Consider the following 23,602-nt stretch of genomic DNA (forward strand, 5'->3'; position numbering starts at 1 on the left):
ACCCAGTGTCACAAATTATGGCTCCTATTGATTGTGCAGCATACCCTGGGATACCCTTGGATGTAATATAGCTGGGCACATTAGTCAACTAACGTTAGCTAGCCATTCTGCCTCATCATCATTATACTCAGCTATTGTTTCATTACTGGTAGCATGTTTTATCTATCTGTGATCACCAGTGATCATTGCTTAAGTGATTGATTAGATGGGTAGTCATGGATACAGCACACTATTGATTTCAGCGAAAGACATGTGCCTCACCATGCAATAATTAATCCAAATGCATCTTCTCTTTATTTATTATATACCTTTCAACGTCTGTTGGAAATTGGAAAACTGATTTTCCTCCCTTTCTCTGGACAGTATTGCAGCAGATTGCTGCACATAGCCTCATCTTTCTATCTCGTAATAATTGCAGTAGTTATTGGGATATTTGACAAACACATGAGATTCCAGCTCAACAATTTCATAATCAAGCGAGAAATTAGGTTTGCGTAATGATTTGTTTTTTAAAATGTTGCTTCCCCTCCCCCTAAACAAAATCATAGAGAACATTTTACATTTATTGATGACGTATGTGTCTTATCGTGAATTTTTATTTTATTTTCCGAGACTGAGGACTAGTAGTGGAAAAACGTACAAAGACATCGATTTCTAGCTGTTTAAGCCAAGTACGTTTTTTGTTGTTGTTATTTGTGAGTTGAATTAGCTAGCTATCACCAAGAAGAGAACAAGTACCATTTGTGCGCTACTGAATATGCATGACATTTTTAATTAGGAAAACGCCCAGTACGTAGTGCACTCGTCCTAAACAAAGTAATCTCTATAAACAATTAGGTAAGTCTACCAACCTTAGTGCACTCTGTTTGATACAGATTTTAGTTTTGGAAACAGAAAACTGTATGTAGATCAAATGTTTAATTGATTAGAAAATTAGCAGAATGTCGGCCAAAATCCATCTTGTTCCAGTTTCTCCCACTGTGGCCAATGGGCTTCCTCACATCACCATATTTGGTAGTGAGTGGAAACGCCAACCGGATGCTTCACATTTATACATCCGGTGAAATCGGTATCCTTGTTCTATCTGTGAGATTATGGGTGTGTTCGTAAATTCACTCGGAAGTGCCAGAAGGCGTTTGTAAATTCAGAGTGTAGTCAGATTGTCCAAATCAAATCAAATCAAATGTTTTTGGTCACATACACATAGTTAACAGATGTTATTGCTAGTGTAGCGAAATGCTTATGCTTCTAGATCCGACAGTGCAGCAGTATCTAACAGGTAATATCTAACAATTCCACAACAAAACCTAATATCTAACAAATTCCACAACAAAACCTAATACACACAATCTAGTAAAGGAATGGGATAAGAATATATAAAATATATGGATGAGCAGTGACAGAGCGGCTAAGATGCCATAGATAGTATAGAATGGATAGTGTAGGATACAGTATATACAGTATCACAAAAGTGAGTACACCCCTCACATTTTTGTAAATATTTGAGTATATCTTTTCATGTGACAACACTGAAGAAATTACATTTTGCTACAATGTAAAGTAGTGAGTGTACAGCTTGTATAACAGTGTAAATGTAGGACATTTTCACAAAATGTTGGACATTTTCACTTAGGGGTGTACTCACTTTTGTTGCCAGCGGTTTAGACATTAATGGCTGTGTGTTGAGTTATTTTGAGGGGACAGCAAATTACACTTATTTCTTCAGTGTTGTCACATGAAAAGATATACTCAAATATTTACAAAAATGTGAGGGGTGTACTCACTTTTGTGATATACTGTACATATGAGATAAGTAATGCGAGATATGTAAACATTCTTAAAGTGGCATTATTAAAGTGACTAGTGTTCCATTTATTAAAGTGGCATATCAAGTCTGTAGGTAGGCAGCCACCTCTCTGGGCTAGTTAAGGCTGTTTAACAAATCTGATGGCCTTGAGAAAGAAGCTGTTTTTCAATCTCTCTGTCACAGCTTTGATGCACCTGTACTGACCTCGCCTTCTGGATGGAAGCGGGATGAACAGGCAGTGGCTCGGTTGGTGGTTATTGTCCTTGATGATCTTTTTGCTTCCTGTGGAATCGGGTGTTGTAGGTGTCCTGGAGGGCAGGTAGTTTGCTCCCGGGGATGCGTTGTGCAGACCGCACCACCCTCTGGAGAGCCCTGCGGTTGTGGGCGGTACAGTTACCGAACCAGGCAGTGATACAGCATGACAGGATGCTCTCGATTGTGCACCTGTAAAAGTTAGTGAGGGTTTTCGGTGACAAGGCGCTGCTCCTTCTTCTCCAACCTGTCTGTGTGCGTAGACCATTTCAGTTTGTCTGTGATATGTACACCGAGATGGCGTTTCCTACATTCACCACCTGGGGGCGGCCTGTCATGAAGTCCAGGACCCAGTTGCGCAGGGCGGGGTCGAGACCCAGGGACTCAAGCTTTATGATGAGTTTGAAGGGTACTATGGTGTTGAATGCTGAGCTGTAGTCAATGAACAGCACTCTTACATAGGTAGTCCATTTGTAAATTCTCTGGGAGTGTTCAGTGCGCACACTGGACCTCACAATGGCAGTCAAGTACCCACGCTAACTGGGTAAAGTTAGCTAGCCACTTCTGTAAGTAAATGAGCGAACACCCCACTCTGACCATTTTTCTCGCCCTAGCAGAGCTGGTTAGGCTGTTTTAATGTTATCTAGACTAGAGCGTTGGTAACTAACTGTGCTGCTGAAATTAAATTAATTACTTCGAGATATTAGCTGATGTACGAAGGGCTATATAAAATAAACTTGATTGATTGAATTACGTTTTTTTGCCGACGTTTACTGACACTGGTCATATTCAACAGGTGTTTCACGTTCGTAAATCCACCAGTGCAGTCTGGCACACTCAGACAACAGCGCTCTGATATCGAATAGATAGCCAGAGTGAATTTCTGAACGTTGAAAACAACGTTCGGCCATCTTGGAGGCTATCTCTAGGTCATATGCCGCGTTCAAAACAACAGGGAGCTCGGTCCGACGTCTGAGCGTTCAAACTATTGGGAACTCGGGGGAAAAAAACTAAATCCGACTGGGAAAAATCGATTTGAACGGCCATCCAACACGGAATTCCTACTCGGGAACTCTGGCCTCTTTCTAGAGCTCCGACCTGAAAATCACTGACTTCTTGATTTGACATCGTATTTTTCCGAGTTCCTAGTTGTTTAGAATGCGGCATTAGTATTGTTCAATGCGTAAAGGACGGTATGTGACGTCATGATAGAACTCCTGTGAACGGCGGGGTCGACTATTCGGTAGAGTACGGTACTTTCATAGTTACCACGTTATATTAGCGAGCGCTAAAATTATCGTATAGCTTACTGCCTTTACATTTGTATCTAAACCAACCTGTTTATACGTTGTTTCCATCAAGGTAAACTCAAAAACATGGCAGAAAGTGACTGGGATACCGTGACCATACTGAGGAAGAAGGGACCAACTGTCGCACAGTCGAAGTCGAAACAGGTAGTTAACGTTAGTTAGGTAGAGGCAGGCTTGTCTAATGCGTTTGCGAACGTTAGCTGATTACTAGCGTAGTCTGGCTAGCCAGCGTCTGAACACGCATGTCAGTGAACTGGGACCTAGCTGGCTTGGCTATATTTTGCCTTAAACTATTAGCATTTATTTTCCTAGTCTTACTAGCTGTCTACCCTGCTAGCTTATTTGCATTCGAACTAGTAATCAGTTGGCCATAAATGGTTCCAAATGTACCTAGCTAGCTAGTAACGTTAGCTAACTAACGTTACTATACTGTAGCAAGTTATGTTAACCAAATATGGTGGTGGTGGTATTATTATTGACTTTCCCTTTAAACGGTGTGTGTCTTGTAATGTGGCTAACGTTTAACAAGTTAAAATGTATGAACTTTCTACACAGTCAGGATACATTGACACAACAATGTGATACGTTATTGTCGTTTAGGCTGTTGCAGCAGCTCAAAGACGTGGAGAAGAACTTGATACCACTAAGAAATGTAAGAACTCCCATACATTTTCTGCTGTCCTTGTATTATCTTTTGGTTTGGTAGGATGTTGTGCCATGTCTGTGGTTATTATTCAATGTTGAGATAAGATGGATAGCTTGCTACACACCATCTCAATAATGTCATCAAGCTCTTGCGTTTTTACTACATTTTTGTTCTTTCCTGCCAACTAGATTTTCATTATCTCCAATGATGGAATCATGGCAGTATAGAGCAAATGTTTGAATTGTGTACTAAAGGGGAGTAAACTTATTCATATTTAAGCACAAACGCACACATTTGTCTGCGACATAAGTCTAGAAATCAAGTTATTTAAATCTGCCAATACAGGTTGCTAGAGCCTTTTTGTATATTTATATAGTGCCATTTTGTATGATATGTAACTAAAGGGGCCACCCATTGTCTTTCGACAACTAGGCTACATCAGAGCAGACTGCTGTAAATCTCTGACATAAGATGATGCCAATCTTGATTCTTGGGATCCACAGGGTGTACTTTTTCCAGCCTAGTTGTAACATACAGTAGTTGATTAAACTCAAGTGCTTTATGATTAGTTGAGTCAGGTGTTTCTACTGGGCTGAAACAAAAGCCTGCAGACCATGTGGGTCCCTAGGATCAGGAATGAAGAACAGAGGGTGGTCCTTTTTGTTTCAGTCTTGTATCTTAGAATTTATGTAAGATCGTGCAGCATTGGCCGATAGTCCCAATAATTAGATCTTGTTGTTGAATTTATGTTAGCTTATTACCCAGAGTTTCCCAATCTTGGTCCTCTGGACCCTAATGGGGGCACATTTTGGTTTTTGCCTTAACACTACACAGATGATTCAAATGATCAAAGCTGTGTGATTAGTTGATTATTTAAATCATCTGTGTAGTGCTAGGGGAAAAAACAAAATGTACACCCCTTGGTCTCGAGCACTGAGTTTGAGAAACCCTGTTATTACCTTTCTCTCCCTCTCTCAGGGGCTGCAGGACAAAACAAACAGCACGTGATCACCAAGAATACAGCAAAGCTTGACAGAGAGACTGAAGAGCTTCAACACCAAAGAGTGTCTCTGGAGGTGGGCAAGGTCATCCAACAAGGCCGGCAAAATCAGGGCCTGACGCAGAAAGACCTGGCCACTGTAAGTACACTCTCCCAAATGTGGATGAAGAGTTTAAAATATAGGAACTCAGTTCATTTTCACTGATGGTTGTTTATTGAAGTGTATTTACCTTGGCTTAGCAGGGCTTGGATCAAATAAATGTTCTATACCAGTCATGGATATGTTGTTGGTGTTATTTTAATTTTTAGAAAATCAATGAAAAACCACAGATAATTGGAGACTACGAATCTGGAAAGGCTATCCCCAATAACCAAGTCATGGGAAAGATTGAAAGAGCAATTGGTGAGTTTTATTTACAGGTCTTTTTTCTGTCATAGCTTCATATCACCCTTCTTGCAACATAGGCCTGTTTGACACCATTATTGGGTTATTTTTGTACTAACTAGTCTGATTACAATCATATTTGATTATATCAGTATCACTAATGGAACAATTAAGCCCAGGTGTTTAGAGATGGTGTCAACAAAAATCTGAGCGTTTTTCATCCATGTTATCCATAGGACTGAAGTTGCGCGGGAAGGACATTGGGAAACCCTTGGAGGCAGTCCCAAAGAAAAAGTGAAGGCAATGCCTTGAAGCAACTTAGCCTACTGTACTACCACCACAGCTGACAGCCTTGTCAATTCTCTGGAGAGCTAGCACATCTTAACCAGTTTATTTAATTAACTTGGGCTGCTACTTTCTTTTACTGCCCTGATTCCAGTAATGAATGTCAAGCCTGTGGGACCTGATTTAAACAATATTGCATTACTAGATACAAATTTGTGGTTTTGTTTTGCATCTGGCTTTCAGCAAACCACAAGAAGAGAATTGATTTTACTGAATGGTTTTAATGTCTACAAAACTATATTCTATACTCCCTAAGGTCTGTCTCCTCTCCATGCACGTTCTGTGGTCATTCCCTTTCAACTAGACATGGATAAGTTTGGCATTTTGGCTAAAATGTTTTATTGTAGTGTATGGTTTTCAAACATTTATGCAAGAATGCTGCTTTCATGGGCTGGTCTCCTGAAAAAGTGATTTATTAAATCTCAAGGGCCTAAAGTTAAACTAAATAATGAAATATGGTATATGGTATATGGAACCATTGTGTCTTAATCAATCATTCTACTTAGATAGATTTTTGGACACAATGTTGCCATAAGCAGTACCAAAGACTTTAGCTGTATGTCCACCAGATGCACATTTGTTTTTCCATATGTTGTTTTTGCCGGATGTGTAGCCTGCATTTTCCGTACTAGATGCACATGTGCTTCGCAAGGCTGCAGAACGGTTTGCAGCATGGAGAAGATCATTTTCGCCCTGATTGACCAAAGCAAATGATTATAACAGATTAAAATTATTCTCCTATTGACCTACTGGTTACATAGGCTGGGTGAGATACTAACAGACTGGTGTGCATTACAACAATTCACCATTACTGAACAAAAATAAACATAACATGAAACAATTTAAGATTTGATTAGTTACACTTCATATGAGGAAATCTGTCAATTGAAGTAAATTCATTAAGCTCTAATCTATACATTTCACATGACTGGAACTACAACATCGACAGCATCTTTTGGTCACAAATACCTTTAATATAAAAGTGGTGTGGATCAGAAAACTAGTCAGGATCTGGTGTGACCACCATTTGCCTCATGCAGCACAACACATCTTTGCATACTGTTGATTGTGGCCTGTGGAATGTTATCCCACTCTTCAATGGCTGTGTGGAGTTGCAGGAATTGGAACACACTGTCGTACACGTCAATCCAGAGCATCCCAAACAAGCTCAATGAGTGACATTTCTGGAGAGTATGCAGGCCATGGAAGAACTGGGACATTTTCAGCTTTCAGAAGTTGTGTACAGATCTTTGCGCCATGCATTATGATGCTGAAACATGAGGTGATGGGGGATGAATGGCACGACAATGGGCCTCAGGATCTCATCACGTTGTCTCTGCATTCAATTGCCATCGATAAAATGCAATTGTGTTTGCGCCTGCTCATACCATAACCCCACAGCCACCATGGGGCATTCTGTTCACATTGACAACAGCAAACCGCTCTCACACAACGCCTTACAACGTGGTCTGCGGGTGTGAGGCCGGTTGGACGTACTGTCAAACTCTAAAACAACGTTGGAGGTGGCTTATGGTAGAGCTTAACATTACATTCTCTGGCAACAGGTCGGGTGGACATTCCTGCAGTCGGCATGCTAATTGCACATTCCATCAACTTCCGCCATCTAACAGGGATGTAAAACAATTTGTACACAACATTTGAGAGAAATACTATTGTGTGTATTGGAATGTTTCCAAGATATTTTATTTCAGCTCATGAAACATGGGACCAACACTTCAAATGTGTTTATATTTTTGTTCAGTATAGTTTTCTTGTCTTCTGTCTCTAGCAACATCAATACATTTAACTGGTTCTAATATAGAGTACGGATTTCAAGTCACTAGCTTGCCCTGCATGATGGCATGCTAAATTACACAAGTCCTTCAACCGGTGTCTTCTTGTCTATAACTACAATAGTCATCATTTTGGCCTCTATGGTGACTCTTCCCCATAGGGAACTTTTTATGAACTTCTGTTTGTACCACCGCACGGTAATACAAAGTACGAGTTGAAAATATTGAACTCGTGGTATGTACACCAGCCTAGTGCTGGATCCCAAATTTAGCGTTGCGGACTGCTCCATTGACAACGAATGACTTCCGCCGGAACGCAGTTTGACGCTTCTGGTGGAACTTAAGCGTTGACTTAACTCTGGCAGCAGCGAAAAATACATCTCGGCTCAGCCATGTCTGCTGAATTTGTGCTGTAAAACCTGCGCCAATATTGCAAATCACTACGGAAACGCATTGAACAAACCCAGTTGATAGACGTATATGTATTTTTTTTAAGGAAGCTGGATCGCTAACAATGACTGTTACGTTAGCAACAAGCTAGCTAACGTTATCTATATCCACAAGTACGCGTAGTCGTCAACGTTTCACACGGTTGGGTGTCACAACAGTATTGTTGGTGACGGTGCCATTTATTAGCTACTGCCAACCAGAAAATGTAGTTAGCTAGCCGCTTAATCTGTCGCGCAACCAGAACCGTTTTCTTCGAGATCTACCGACAACGCTACCCCAGCTCTGCCCATCCAGGCAGTCAGTGGTAACAAAACAAGAGATTGGAGCGATGACGGCAACATCATGTCTGAGAGATATCCTTTAGTCGAGAAAGCCCTCTCGGAGAGCTATGCTCGGTTTAGGTTCAAGGACACGTCACTGCTAATTTGGCAACAGCAGCAAATGGAGCTGGAACAGGGACCACCGAGTAACTACCTCAGTCGGAGTCAAAGTACGTGGTACAGTCAGTATGGAAACCAGGCAGTCGTGGTACGGGACAAACGAACTGTCACAGTGGATCCAACTGCTGACACTGGAAATTCCAGAATATGTTTGATTATGTGACAGTTATAGTGACACATACATATATTCATATGCCCTAAACTTCAATATTTGTAAACTGTTTGTGCAAAAATATATGGTGCAGACTGAAGTTGAGTATTTGTGTCCTGAAAGACGTCTGCCAGCAACATGTCATGACCATTCACTGGGCAAATATGTGCTGGTCAAAGCAAAGTAAGCCTGTGTATGTACATTGGGGTATGGAAGTGTTAGCTACGGCTTACATTGGGGCGGCAGGTATCCTAGTGGTTAGGGCGTTGGACTTGTAACCGAAAGGTTGCAAGATCGAATCCCCGAGCTGACAAGGTAAAAATGTCGTTCTGCCCCTGAACAAGGCAGTTAACTCACTGTTCCTAGGCCGTCATTGAAAATTAGAATTTGTTCTTAACTGATTTGCCTAGTTAAAGGTAAAAAATAAATGATCATTTTTGTATTTCAATGCAGTATTGTCAATTTATGCGCTTGTCTCTCAAAAACACTTGTAACAAGACAATTGTTGCAACAGCAAGTGGAGGTTGATTATGTGTATTGTCCTGTAAAATAGAAGTCTGCACTTTCAATTCAATTTCTGTCTGTTACATACCACAAACCTTTAACATAGCTAATGCCCCTGCCAGCTTTAACAGCTGTGATGTGGATAGTATACAAAGACTCCAGTAGCTGTATGTTTTGTAGTTTATTAATTAAAACAAAGGAACTCAGAAAATAAGGGCTCCCATGTAAATAATTACATCAAATATTCACTTTGTTTGCCCTGTATCCCCATGTAATTTCACCCTTAAAACAACATGAATCTTACATTTCTCAAAGACATGTCTACAGAAGTTACTATACATTGCTTACAAAATATGTAAGTTGCAGCAGGAGGGTATGCAAAAACATTTGTTTTGAAATAAAAATTACCTATGACCAAGAACTAAAAGGAACAAGTCAGTGAAGATGGTGAAAACACTTTAGAAAGTATTCACACCCCTAGACTTTTGCCACATAGGGGTATTCAAATTAATATAATTTAATGTCAACGATCTACATGTCAAAGTGGATTTTTTTGTAAAAAATCTGTTTAAAAAATAATACAACTCTTGATTAGGTAAATATTCAACCCCCTGAGTAAATACATGTTATACTGATCAAAAATAAACCCAACATATATCTAAACCTGTTTTCGTTTCATCATGGGGTATTGTGTGTGGATTAGAAAAAAAAGTATATTTAATCAATTTTAGAATATGGCTAACGTAACAAAATGTGGAAAAGGTCAAGGGATTTGAATACTTTCCGAAGGCATGGTATAGGGTCAGTTCCAATACCATATTGCTCTGGCTCCAACGGGACTCTGGAAACTGCAATATTCTTTGCTTTTCTGAAACATGGCTCTCAGACAAGATACCCCCCATGGCTATCCATCTTGATGGAGTCTCCATTTACCGCACGGACAGGACAGTGGAGTCAAGGAAATAGAGGGGGGAGGGGTTTGCCTCTACATCAACTGGTGTGCTAACTCCAGTGCGGTGGAAGTGCCGACCCACTATGCACCTGTCTTGGAATACCTGATGGTCAAATGCCAACCCTTCTACCTCCCGAGGGAGTTTTCAGCTGTTATTGTGACTGTTGTATACATTCCACCCCTGGACAAGAAAAATAAGCTGGCACTTAACGAACTGTACAAGGCTATAAACAAGCAAGAAAACCTACATCGAGGCTGCTTTTCTGGTTGCCGGCGATTTTAATTCCCAGTCACTAAGACGCGTGATGCCCAACTTCCATCAACACGTCTCCAACGCCACAAGGGGCGATAAAGTCCTAGATCACTGTTATTCTTTCAGCAAGCCAGCATACAAGCCCCTCCCTCGTCCGCCATTTGGTAAATGACTCCGTAGTCCTGCTTCCTGTTTACAAGCAGAAACTCAAACAGGAAGTACCTGTGACTCGCTCTATTGAGAAATGGTCACCAGAATCAGATGCTACAGGACTCCTTTGCCACCACTGATTGGAATATGTTTAGAGACTCCGCCGATAACATTGAAGAGTTAACACACCTCTGTCATTGGCTTTTTTGAAAATGCATCGGCGACGTTCCCACTGTGAGGGTTCGCTGCTTCCCCAAGCAAAAGCCCTGGATTAATACAGAGATTGGCACTAAATGACAGGGCTACCGCACACGGCGCTAACGTAGACAACCCTGTCTATGGCTGAGGACAGGAATAAGTACAAGAAGTCCCGCTATGACCTCGGCAGAGTCATCAAACAAGCAAATGGACAATATAGGAATACGGTGGAATCATATTACATAGGCCAGAAACCGTCTCAGAGATTAGGGTGAGGGACAAATACCAAACAACTCAATGACGGAGAGAGGGGATAAGAGAAGTTAATAGGAGGGGAGGCCACAGATGAATCCCTGTTTCAACTGTACCGGGCAGAAAGTGTGTATTGCGGCGTGTGGGCAAGCGGTTTGCTGATGTCACCGTTCTTCCATGGCCTACAATGTCACCCATTGAGCATGTTTGGGATGCTCTGGATAGACGTGTTCGACAGCGTGTTCCAGTTCCTGCCAATATCCATTAACTTCGCACAGCCATTGAAGAGGAGTGGGACAGCATTCCACAGGCCACAATCAGCAGCCTGATCAACTCTATGCGAAGGACGTGTCGTGCTGCATGAGGCAAATTATGGTCACACCAGATACTGACTTATTTTCTGATCCTAAAAATAAAAAGTATCTGTGACCAACAGATGCATATCTGTATTCCCAGTCATGCAAAATCCATAGATTAGGGCATAATGAATTTATTTCAATAGACTGATGTCTTTATAGGAACTAACTAGGTAAAATCTTTGAAATTGTTGCATGTTGCATTTTTATATTTTTGTTCAGTGTAGAATCACCTTTGGCAGTGATTACAGCTGAGTCTAATAGCTTTGGACACCTGGATTGTACAATATCTGCTCATATTTTTTAAAATCCTTCAAGCTCTGTCAAGTTAGTTGTTGATTATTATTATTATTATTTTTTTTGGGGGGGGGGGGGGGGGTGGATCAGCTTAATATTGCGGAAAGAATGTTGCTTCCAATGTAATTGTCTGCATCATTTCCAATCCCCCATATTTTTGGGCATGTGGCAAGAAGTGGCTCAGGTAGTGCAGCTCATCCAGGATGGCACATCAATGCAAGCTGTGGCAAGAAGGTTTGCTGTGTCTGTCAGCGTAGTGTCCAGAGCATAGAGGCGCTACCAGGAGACAGGCCAGTACATCAGGAGACGTGGAGGAGGAGCGGTCCTGCTGCTGGGTTATTGCCCTCCTCCACGTCTCCTGATGTACTGGCCTGTCTCCTGGTAGCGCCTCTATGCTCTGGACACTACGCTGACAGACACAGCAAACCTTCTTGCCGCAGCTCGCATTGATGTGCCATCCTGGATGAGCTGCACTACCTGAGCCACTTGTGAGGGTTGTAGACTCCGTCTCATGCTACCACTAGAGTGAAAGCACCGCCAGCATTCAAAAGTGACCAAAACATCAGCCAGGAAGCATAGGAACTGAGAAGTGGTCTGTGGTCACCACCTGCAGAATCACTCCTTTATTGGGGGTGTCTTGCTAATTGCCTATAATTTCCACCTTTTGTCTATTCCATTTGCACAACAGCATGTGACATTTATTGTCAATCAGTGTTGCTTCCTAAGTGGACAGTTTGATTTCACAGAAGTGTGATTGACTTGGAATTACATTGTGTTGTTTAAGTGTTCCCTTTATTTCTTTGAGCAGTGTACTTGTCTCAACTCGTATTACATCACTCAGGCACACCAAGCTGTTTTTAAATGTTTTAATGTACGAGGTTGTCTGAATCAGTCTTAATGAGAATTTAGCTGATAAAAGTAAAACATATCACCACTACTAGCAACTAATTTAATGATCTCAGATTCATGAACTGCCATTGTAAATGATCTCTAATCGATCGAAAATACATTTACCACCTCACATACATAATTGTAAAAACCCAGTCATAACAGGTGTATTTGTAAAAGGGTAAACAAGCAGTTTGAATACATTATTCTGAATTTGGACTACATTGTTTATCAAGACACTTAACAAAAATATAAACGCAACATGTGAAGTGTTGGTCCCATGTTTCATGAGCTGAAATAAAAGATCCCCAAATTTTTACATATGCACAAAAAGCTTACTTCTCTCAAATGTGTTTACATCCTTGTTAGTGGGTATTTTTCATTTGCCAAGATAATCCATCCACCTGACAGATGTGGAATATTAAGAAGCTGATTAAACAGCATGATCATTACACAGGTGCACCTTGTGCGGGGGACAATAAAACGTCAGTCTAAAATGTGCAGATATCTCAAGTTGATGGAGCGTGCAATTGGCCTGCTGACTGCAGGAATGTCCACCAGAGCTGTTACCAGAGAATTTAATGTTAATTTCTGTACCAACATCGTTTTAGAGAACTTGGCAGTACGTTCAACCGGCCTTACAACCTTAGACCACGAGGAACCACGCCAGCCCAGGATCTCCACATCAGGCTTCTTCACCTGTGGGATCCTCCAGCCCGCCTGATGAAAATGTGGGTTTGCACAACCGAAGAATTTAGTCAGAAACTGTATAAGGGAAGCTCATCTACGTGCTCGACGTCCTCACCAGGGTCTTGACCTGACTGCAGTTCGGCATCGTATCCGACTTCAGCGGGCAAATGTTCACCTTAGATGGCCATTGGCATGCTGCTGTTCATCCGCCGCCATCACCTCATGTTTCATCTTGATAATGCACGGCCCCATTTTGCAAGGATCTGTACACAATTCCTTCAAAGCTGAACATGTCCCAATTCTGCCATGGCCTGCAAAATCACCAGACATGTCACCCATTGAGCATGTTTGGGTTGCTCTGAATCGACGTGTACGACAGTGTATTCCAGTTCCCGCCAATATCCAGCAACTTTACACAGCCATTGAAGAGTAATGGGACAACATTCAACAGGCCACAATTAGCAGCCTAATTAACTATGCGAAGGAGATGTTTTGCGCTGCACAAGGTAAATGGTGAACTGACTGGTGTTCTGATCCACGCCCCTACCTTTAAGGTATCTGTGACCAACAGATGCATATTGGTATTCTCATTCATTTGAAATCCATAGATTAGGCTTATATGAACTTTAACTCAGTAAAATCGTTGAAATTGTTGCATGTTGTTTATATTTTTGTTTAGTGTAGCTTTTTTTTACAGAGGTCTTTGCAATGCTCAAATGTTAACAAAATAATTTTCTGTCTTGAGTAAACCAATTGAGTTTTTATACATTTGGTGTTTAGTCGATTACCCAGATGAGACGGAGAGCCCATTGCTCTCCACTCTTAAAAGAAACAGGCTATACTGTAAGTGTTAATTCACCTACATTTGGAATATAACCATCATGTTCAATGGAAAGACTAGCCCATACACAGACAAAGGAAATAGTTATTTCATTCAATGATGAAAGTTGTCAGATATGGCACATGCCAAATATACAAACAGGCCAGGAAACAAATCACAAGAGTATGTGATGTGTGTTAAAACATCTTAGGAGGGGAGCATTTAACATTAAACACTGGCTGCATAGAGATACATGTAAAGGACAGTGACAGTAGAAGTGTCAAGAACTATCGAATAAAATTGAGAAAAACATAGAACTCCAAACTCAGTCATAACTGCTTGATAAAAGAAATCACCTGACAAAATCATCAGGTGAACTCTTTATAAGAAGTAGATGTTAAAGGTATGAGTACATCTAGTAATACATTACTTTGGGAAGTATCAAACCAAACAAGTTAACTTGTATATGCTCCACATTCTTGATGCTAAATATCAAAGCAAAACACTGCTAAGAAAATAAGACACAAAAAATGATAATTAGACAATCAGCAAAAGGTGTTCGAATAGCAACTTTACTTTGCCACAAATGTGTATATAAAATATCCTCAGGAAATACAGATAGGGCCATGATTAAGTCAATGTTCTATTCAACTGCAGTCTAGTGTTAACCCACAACTATATTTCAACAGACCCTTGAGACATAACAGATTTAAATACTGATTGGAGCATGGAAGATTGATAACAAAAATAAATTCTTTGCGATAGATGACTAGTAACCATTTGTTTTACACTGTCAATGGAAATGAGATTTATGATCATAAAAATAACAATTATCTTAATTTCTTCAATATAGCTGTATACATAAAGTAAAAGAAAATGGAATGGAATGTTGTGAAGTGGCAAAGGTCAAACTACAGGCAACAGCCATCCCAGGAAGAGAAAGACTGTATTTGTCCCTTGAGACAATGTTGTCCAAACCAAAATCAATCTTAGTGTTTTTAAAGATTTCCTACTGGTATAACAGTCTTTCAAAGTTGATTCAGCTACGAGCACCCATGTAAAGCAGAAATCTTTTTTCTCTTCAATTAAAATAACTAACATGTGGTTCTGGTGATACCAGGCATTTCCCTTTGAGGGCCAGCAAAAACAAACCCTGACTATGTTCAGTCAGCTATATCTTCTTACATGTTTCCTACTTTGTCTCTAAAGGCATTTCTAAATACAAAACATGATCAATATCTTCAGTCATCGAAAGTCTTCATTATCTTATAAAAGTAATCCAGGGGAAGAAAAAAAGAGAGTACTCTACTAGCTAAAAAGGAGGGTAAATTACCTAAGGTGAGAGGGGGACTCAGGGTATGGGGGTCTTTCTCTGATCAATCGGAGTCACTGCTTTCTGAGCTGGAGCCACTGGAGCTGCTGCTGCCAGAGTCAGAGGAACTGCTGCTGCCGCTCAGCCGAGAGGCGCCCCCTGCTGGCGCCGAGCCTGCCTTCTCTGCAGAGAAGAAGGAAGGAGGTGAGGGTTAATACTGAGGCACACAGTCAAACACAGACAAATCAACTAGAGAAAACAGACAACCATCCTTTTCACAGAGAGCGTCAATGGACAATATATTATACACAGCCCAAAGCGGCATAATTAGTAATAGGCCACATTCAGTCAATACTACTTAAATTGAAGATGCAGTTATGGTGACATTGTTCAATGACAAACACTTTTGAGGTGCATGGTTAGAGGAGAAATAGAGGTAGCCACCCAAGCAGTCAGAGAGTTTCCTACAGAAATGTCCGAATCTGTTCTATTTCCCTCCATGGCTAAAGCCTAACGCAGAAACACCGAAAACGTGTCCCATTTAGGGCTGTCCCCAACATCAACAAAAATCTTGGTGACCAAGAGTCATTGTTCTTTCGACCAATCGAATGGTCAACATTTTAAAATGTGTATTTTTCCATATATTGACACATCAGACTCTGTCTTTCCACCCTCAGCCTCTGACGGATTGTCTCCACCTTCCACCACCATGAACCAAATACTTTGACTGTTCACAGCCATAAAGGTTTGTGAAAACAGTTATCACTCATAATAACATATTATTTGTTGAACAACAATTACAGTCCATCCATTCCAGCTGACCCCATTCCTCACTTGAACCCTATGTAAAGTGATGCTCTACAATACGTCTTCTTATTTGTCTCCCTACCAGCAGACTCCGTCTCTCCACCCTCAGCCTCTCTGATGGACTGTCTCCACCTTCCACCACCGTACGCCAAATACTCAAAATGTGAATCTGAAGGCTGGCACCCTGAGCTGGTGTGGCTGTACAGTAAAAGGAGTCGACCTCAAATATGAAAACTGTTCAAGGGTGTGTAGACTCACTAGACACTGTATACCCATTGATTCTTGAAGAAAATAAGTTATAAATACTTGTTGAGCTTAGTTGAACTGTTCTTCCCCATCAGAACCAAACATAGGCCTGTTTAACTTCTTTGGGATAGGGGGCGCTATTTTCACTTTGGGATAAAATCGTGCCCAATTTAAACGGCCTCGTACTCTATTCTAGATCGTACAATATGCATATTATTATTACTATTGGATAGAAAACACTCTCTAGTTTCTAAAACCGTTTGAATTATATCTGTGAGTAAAACAGAACTCATTTTGCAGCAAACTTCCTGTCAGGAAGTGAAAAATCTGAAATCGAGGCTCTGTTCCAGGGCCTTCCTATTCATTTGCTTGAAATCTATGGATATACATGCACTTCATACACCTTCCACTAGATGTCAACAGGCAGTGAGAGGTGAAATGGGGTGTATAGCTTGATCTGAGGTCAAACGAGAGCTCTTGGAATGACATGACCCCAAATTTCCTTTGTTCAGCAAGGCGCGGGAAGGAACCCTGGATTGCGTTCTGAAAAGCTTTCGTTATAGACGGCTAATATCTCCGGCTCTGATTTTATTTGATAAATGTGATAATATCATCGTAAAGTATGTTTTTTCAATATAGTTTTATCAGATTATTGAAATTTTTTCGGGAGTTTTGGCCTTTTCCGTTCTCTGCGTTTGGTGATGATGGACAGCAAACAAACAACTTCATCAGATGACAGTCTTATAACATGTTATTCAATAAATCTATGTTTTGTTCGAAAAATGTGCATATTTCAGGTATAAATCATAGTTTACATTGCAGCTACAATCAAAAATTGCACCGAAAGCAGCCAGAATAATTACAGACACCAACGTCAAATACCTAAATACTCATCATAAAACATTTCTGAAAAATACATAGTGTACAGCAAATGAAAGACAAGCATCTTGTGAATCCAGCCAATATTTCCGATTTATTAAGTGTTTAACAGCGAAAACACAATATAGCGTTATATTAGCTTAGCTTAGCACAATAGAAACACTTGGGCGCCGGCGACTACGACAGATATATGAAAAAACATCATAAATTGGGTCTTACTTTTGCTGATCTTTCATCAGAATGTTGAACAAGGTGTCCTTTGTCCAGATGAGTCGTTGTTTGGCTTCAGAATGGCAACTTTCTCTCTCCATTTAGCAAGCGCGCTAGCCGGGTTGCACGGATCTCTCCATGTAAACAAACGGAAGAGAACGGAACACGGCAAAACTCCCGAAGAAATTTCAATAATCTGATGAAACTATATTGAAAAAACATACGTTACGATGATATGGTGACATGTATCAAATAAAATCAAAGCCGGAAATAATATTCGCCTATAACGTCAGCAAAACAAAAGGCAACCCCACTGTCCAAATTGCGTTCTTCAGAGTACCGGAAATTGGGTACACGTCATTCCAAGAGGACTTATTCCATCCAAGGTCGAGATAATCACCTCATTTCTTCTCTCACAGCCTTCTTGACACCCAGAGGAAGGTGTTTGACGTGCATGTATACTAATAGCTCTTGTGCCCATTTATAGGCAGGAAGAGGAAGAGAGCCTCGGTTTCAGACTTTGAACTTCCGGGTCAGGAAAAGTGCTGCAGAATGAGTTCTGTTTCACTCAGAGAAATAATTCAAACGGTTTTAGAAACTAGAGAGTGTTTTCTATCCAATAGTAATAATAATATGCATATTGTACGAGCAAGAATTGAGTACGACGCCGTTTGAAATGGACACATTTTATCAGGCTACTCAATACTGCCCCTTGCAGCCATAACAGGTTAAGGGACAGTCATGTTGAGTGTGTTTCATTTGGTGATCTCATGAGGTACAGGAAACACACATAACGGTATCTCTTAAAGTGTACATTTCCCAGCTGTCAGGTTTACATCTAAATATTGTAAAAAGTATGTGATTAAACATGAAACTATTAGTGAAAAGATGTAATGTGATATTAACCTTCTAAATGAGAGTATGGATTTTCATATAAAGATTAACTAGTCAGTGGCCACACCCCCGTGAGCCCAGACATCACATTAGGCGTCATGGACCGCCCTTTTCCACTGTTACGTATAAAACCCACTCGTGACCCAATTCACGATAGACTAAGCAAACCCCAGCGTGAGCTGAGGTTGCAAATGGTTGAATTTCTGAGACCAAAACATGCCGGGTGATGCTGGTGTGTGAAGTGGTTGAAACTACAACTCTACCAAAGGACAAGACTATTCCACGTGGAGCATTGGCTACGGCTGGAAATTGTTAAACTCTGAGACTATCGATCCCTACACAATAAGAGCAAATCTTAGACACAAATTACTAGTCTGCAGCTAGAAATTACGTAAACCGAGGACGAGAATACAGACAACCGCGGAAACATCTATTCTACCATTTCTGAATGGTACTCTGAAGTATACATTCTAACCACAAAATACTTTGATATTCAGGGAAATGCAACCAGAGAGACTCTGATGAACTCTCCAGCAGACGGAACGGATTCCAACAGAGAAGACAACAATGACATATGGGTGGGGACATATACACATATACGGTGGGGACATATACACTGCTCAAAAAAATAAAGGGAACACTTAAACAACACAATGTAACTCCAAGTCAATCACACTTCTGTGAAATAAAACTGTCCACTTAGGAAGCAACACTGATTGACAATAAATTTAACATGCTGTTGTGCAAATGGAATAGACAAAAGGTGGAAATTAAAGGCAATTAGCAAGACACCCTCAATAAAGGAGTGATTCTGCAGGTGGTGACCACAACCCACATCTCAGTTCCTATGCTTCCTGGCTGATGTTTTGGTCACTTTTGAATGCTGGCTGTGCTCTCACTCTAGTGGTAGCATGAGACGGAGTCTACAACCCACACAAGTGGCTCAGGTAGTGCAGCTCATCCAGGATGGCACATCAATGCGAGCTGTGGCAAGAAGGTTTGCTGTGTCTGTCAGCGTAGTGTCCAGAGCATGGAGGCGCTACCAGGAGACAGGCCAGTACATCAGGAGACGTGGAGGAGGCCGTAGGAGGGCAACAACCCAGCAGCAGGACCGCTACCTCCGCCTTTGTGCAAGGAGGAACACTGCCAGAGCCCTGCAAAATGACCTCCAGCAGGCCACAAATGTGCATGTGTCTGCTCAAACGGTCAGAAACAGACTCCATGAGGGTGGTATGAGGGTCCGACGTCCACAGTTGGGGGCTGTGCTTACAGCCCAACACCGTGCAGGACGTTTGGCATTTGCCAGAGAACACCAAGATTGGCAAATTCGCCACTGGCGCCCTGTGCTCTTCACAGATGAAAGCAGGTTCACACTGAGCACATGAGCACATGTGACAGACGTGACAGAGTCTGGAGACGCCGTGGAGAACGTTCTGCTGCCTGCAACATCCTCCAGCATGACCGGTTTGGCAGTGAGTCAGTCATGGTGTGGGGTGGCATTTCTCTGTGGGGCCGCACAGCCCTCCATGTGCTCGCCAGAGGTAGCCTGACTGCCATTAGGTACCGAGATGAGATCCTCAGAGCCCTTGTGAGACCATATGCTGACACATGAACATTTGTGGCCTGCTGGAGGTCATTTTGCAGGGCTCTGGCAGTGCTCCTCCTGCTCAAAGGCGGAGGTAGCGGTCCTGCTGCTGGGTTGTTGCCCTCCTACGGCCTCCTCCACGTCTCCTGATGTACTGGCCTGTCTCCTGGTAGCGCCTCCATGCTCTGGACACTACGCTGACAGACACAGCAAACCTTCTTGCCACAGCTCGCATTGATGTGCCATCCTGGATGAGCTGCACTACCTGAGCCACTTGTGTGGGTTGTAGACTCCGTCTCATGCTACCACTAGAGTGAGAGCACAGCCAGCATTCAAAAGTGACCAAAACATCAGCCAGGAAGCATAGGAACTGAGATGTGGTCTGTGGTCACCACCTGCAGAATCACTCCTTTATTGAGGGTGTCTTGCTAATTGCCTTTAATTTCCACCTTTTGTCTATTCCATTTGCACAACAGCATGTGAAATTTATTGTCAATCAGTGTTGCTTCCTAAGTGGACAGTTTGATTTCACAGAAGTGTGATTGACTTGGAGTTACATTGTGTTGTTTAAGTGTTCCCTTTATTTTTTTGAGCAGTGTATATACTTGCATTTCAATGTATATAATTATAGACTGTGTGTAATGTATCCATTTGTCTTTCCCGCTCTCTCTCAGTCCCACCCCTTTCCCTTTGTCCACCAAGCCGTCATATCGGCTTAGCCCACTAGGGACTCTTTCCTATCATTGTTAGTAACCAATATCTACTGTTTGTTTATGTATTTCTGTGATTATTTAATTAGTTAGTAAATAAATAATTGAGCCAATTGGTGTATGGATGATTCATAGTAGAGGCTGAGTTTATGCAGATAACCAACCATTTACGACGTTCAGATGAGACTGATTAACTTCTCTAGGGTAGGGGGCAGCATTCGGAATTTTGGATGAAAAGCATGCCCAAATTAAACTGCCTGCTACTCGGGCCCAGAAGATATGATATGCATATAACTGGTAGATTTGGATAGGAAACACTCTAAAGTTTCCAAAACTGTTAAAATAGTGTCTGTGAGTATAACAGAACTGATTTGGCAGGCGAAAACCTGAGAAAAATCCATTCAGGAAGTAGTTTATTTTTTGGTTTTGTAGTTTTCTATTCAATGCCATTACAGTATCCATTGACTTAGGACTCAAATTGCAGTTCCTATGCCTTCCACTAGATGTCAGCAGTCTTTAAAAATTGTCTCAGGCTTGTATTCTGAAAAATTAGGAAGTAAGAGCAGTCTGAATGAGTGGACTCTAAAGTGTCACAGAGCTTTTTCATGCGCACGACCGAGAGAGTGCCTTTCTTGTTTACCTTTTATATTGATGACGTTATCGTCCGGTTGAAATATTATCGATAAAAACAACCTGAGGATTGAATATAAACATCGTTTGACATGTTTCTATGAACTTTACGGATACAATTTGGATTTTTTGTCTGCCTGTTTTGACTGCGTTTGAGCCTGTGGATTACTGAAGAAAACGCGCGAACAAAACAGAGGTTTTTGGATATAAAGAGACTTTATCGAACAAAAGGAACATTTATTGAGTAAATGAATGTCTGCTGAGTGCAACCATATGAAGATCATCAAGTCTACTTGACTGGTTACTGTTTGTAATGATTTGTCTGCTGGGCTATGTTCTCAAATAATCGTAAGGTATGCTTTCGCCGTAAAGCAATTTTTAAATCTGACACCGTGGTTGGATTCACAAGAAGTTCATCTTTAAACCTATGTAAGATTTTGTTTTGTTTTCTGAATTTTTATAATGAGTATTTCTGTATTTGAATTTGGCGCCCTGCAGTTTCACTGGCTGTTGAAGAGGTGGGACGCTACCGTCTCACGTACCCTAGAAAAGTTAAGGTAATAATAATACTTCATTAATAGAAGACTAATTGATCAGATATAAAAATATATAAAGAGTTATTCGGAAAATTCTAACTTTGTAATCTGAACATTTTCCATGATTAGTTTAATCATGTAATAATAATTACAGATAATTGATTTCATAAAATAAGTCTTCACATTTAATGACAAGCCAGAGACACGACAAAACTATAATCTTGATATAATGGATGGCCAGTCCTTGCATCCATAGCTCCTATATGTTTATGACCAATGCTATCTGGGATCCTTGGGACGTCCCTACCCCAAATCATAACCCTTACCCTAACCTTACATATAACCAAACCCCATACCTAACCTTAACCATTTTAACATGTCAACTTCAATGTCAACTGACCAATAAACAATGTGGGAATGTTCTGACACATAAATGCATATCAAATCAGACACAGATATTTGTATTGTAACCAAACTTGGTACACATGTTCCAAACCCTGTCAAGACTCAACATATGCATGCACATTCAGATTGACCACACAGTGGTGCTACAACAGGCATATATTTATATCTCTTGATCTGTTTTGAAATTGAAAACCTTTGTGGTTATTATGTTGATGTGCTTCCTATTCCTTTTGAGGTCTGGAATCCTAGGATTTTTGTGTGGTGTCAAAATTACTACTTTTGCTATTTTTTTCTGTTATTCAAAGGTGCTGTCATAAGGTGGCTGCAGCTTGCACCAGACAGAGACTGAGGCAGAAAGGAGAGGGCGGATAGACCCAGAGAGACATAGATACACACATCCATACAATTGAAGTCGGAAGTTCACATACACTTAGGTTGGAGTCATTAAAACTCATTTTTCAACCACTCCGCAAATGTATTGTTAACAAACTATAGTATTGGCAAGTCGGTTAGGACATCTACTTTGTGCATGACTCAAGTAATTTTTCTAACAATTGTTTACAGAGATTATTTCACTTAAAATTCACTGATTCAGAATTCCAGTGGGTCAGAAGTTAACATACACTAAGTTGACAGTGCCTTTTAACAGCTTGAAAAATTCCAGAAAATGATGTCATTGCTTTAGAAGCACCTGATAGGCTAATTGACATAATTTGAGTCAATTGGAGGTGTACCTGTGGATATATTTCAAGGCCTACCTTCAAATTCAGTGCCTCTTTGCTTGACATCATGGGAAAATGAAAAGAAGACGTCAGAAAAAAATGTGTAGACTTCCACAAGTCTGGTTCATCCTTGGGAGCATTTTCCAAACACCTGAAGGTACCACGTTCATCTGTACAAACAATAGTACATAATTATAAACACCATGGGACCACGCAGCCATTATACCGTTCAGGAAGGAGACGCGTTCTGTCTCCTAGAGTTGAACGTACTTTGGTGTGAAAAGTACAAATCAATCCCAGAAAAACAGCAAAGGCCCTTGTGAAGATGCTGGAGGAAACAGGTACAAAAGTATTCATATCCACAGTAAAATGAATCCTATGTCGACATAAACTAAAAGGAAGAAGAAGAAGCCACTGCGCCAAAACCGCCATAAAAAAGCCAGACTACAGTTTGCAACTTTACATGGGGACAAATATCGTACTTTTTGGAGAAATGTCCTCTGGTCTGATGAAACAAAAATAGAACTGTTTGGCCATAATGAACATCGTTATGTTTGGAGGAAAAAGGGGGAGGCTTGCAAGCCGAAGAACACCATTTCAACCGTGAAACACGGGGATGGCAGCATCATGTTGTGGAGGTGCTTTGCTGCAGGAGGGACTTATGCACTTCACAAAATAGATGGCTTCATGAGGACGGAAAATTATGTGGATATATTGAAGCAACATC

General features: G+C 41.0%; 4 protein-coding genes across 14 annotated transcripts in view; 2 read left to right on the forward strand and 2 right to left on the reverse strand.

Moving 5' to 3' along the window:
• Positions 1-2,392, reverse strand: part of LOC129853983 (uncharacterized) — a 65,628-nt gene extending 63,236 nt beyond the window's left edge. For both annotated transcript variants that reach the window (XR_008759211.1, XM_055920568.1), the window contains exon 1: positions 2,012-2,392. Coding sequence is in view for 1 of the 2 variants with exons in the window: in XM_055920568.1 (XP_055776543.1) it covers positions 2,012-2,327 (316 nt within the window). In the remaining variant the exon portion in view is untranslated. The remainder of the gene's footprint in view (positions 1-2,011) is intronic.
• A 144-nt stretch (positions 2,393-2,536) lies between these two features.
• Positions 2,537-6,586, forward strand: LOC129853985 (endothelial differentiation-related factor 1 homolog). Of its 2 annotated transcripts, none has more exons than XM_055920571.1 (6): positions 2,537-2,625; positions 3,422-3,513; positions 3,970-4,021; positions 4,994-5,154; positions 5,325-5,418; positions 5,637-6,586. In XM_055920571.1, the coding sequence occupies exons 2-6, from the start codon at positions 3,436-3,438 to the stop codon at positions 5,696-5,698; spliced, it is 447 nt and encodes a 148-aa protein (XP_055776546.1). In that variant the 5' UTR covers positions 2,537-2,625; positions 3,422-3,435; the 3' UTR covers positions 5,699-6,586. The 2 variants fall into 2 exon arrangements, with proteins under 2 accessions (XP_055776546.1, XP_055776545.1); XM_055920570.1 differs by lacking the exon at positions 2,537-2,625 and adding an exon at positions 3,008-3,302.
• A 103-nt stretch (positions 6,587-6,689) lies between these two features.
• On the forward strand, positions 6,690-9,021 carry LOC129853986 (putative uncharacterized protein BRD3OS). Its single transcript, XM_055920572.1, has one exon. It carries the CDS (start codon positions 8,331-8,333, stop codon positions 8,589-8,591), a length of 261 nt encoding a protein of 86 aa, XP_055776547.1. The 5' UTR covers positions 6,690-8,330; the 3' UTR covers positions 8,592-9,021.
• Positions 9,022-14,493: 5,472 nt separating this feature from the next.
• Positions 14,494-23,602, reverse strand: part of LOC129853978 (bromodomain-containing protein 3-like) — a 39,804-nt gene continuing 30,695 nt past the window's right edge. For all 9 annotated transcript variants that reach the window (XM_055920561.1, XM_055920556.1, XM_055920555.1 and 6 more), the window contains one exon: positions 14,494-15,434. In XM_055920561.1, the coding sequence (XP_055776536.1) occupies positions 15,393-15,434 (42 nt within the window). In that variant the 3' untranslated portion in view covers positions 14,494-15,392. The remainder of the gene's footprint in view (positions 15,435-23,602) is intronic.

The sequence above is a fragment of the Salvelinus fontinalis genome, chromosome 4 (assembly GCF_029448725.1).
Source record: "Salvelinus fontinalis isolate EN_2023a chromosome 4, ASM2944872v1, whole genome shotgun sequence".
NCBI lineage: Eukaryota > Metazoa > Chordata > Actinopteri > Salmoniformes > Salmonidae > Salvelinus > Salvelinus fontinalis.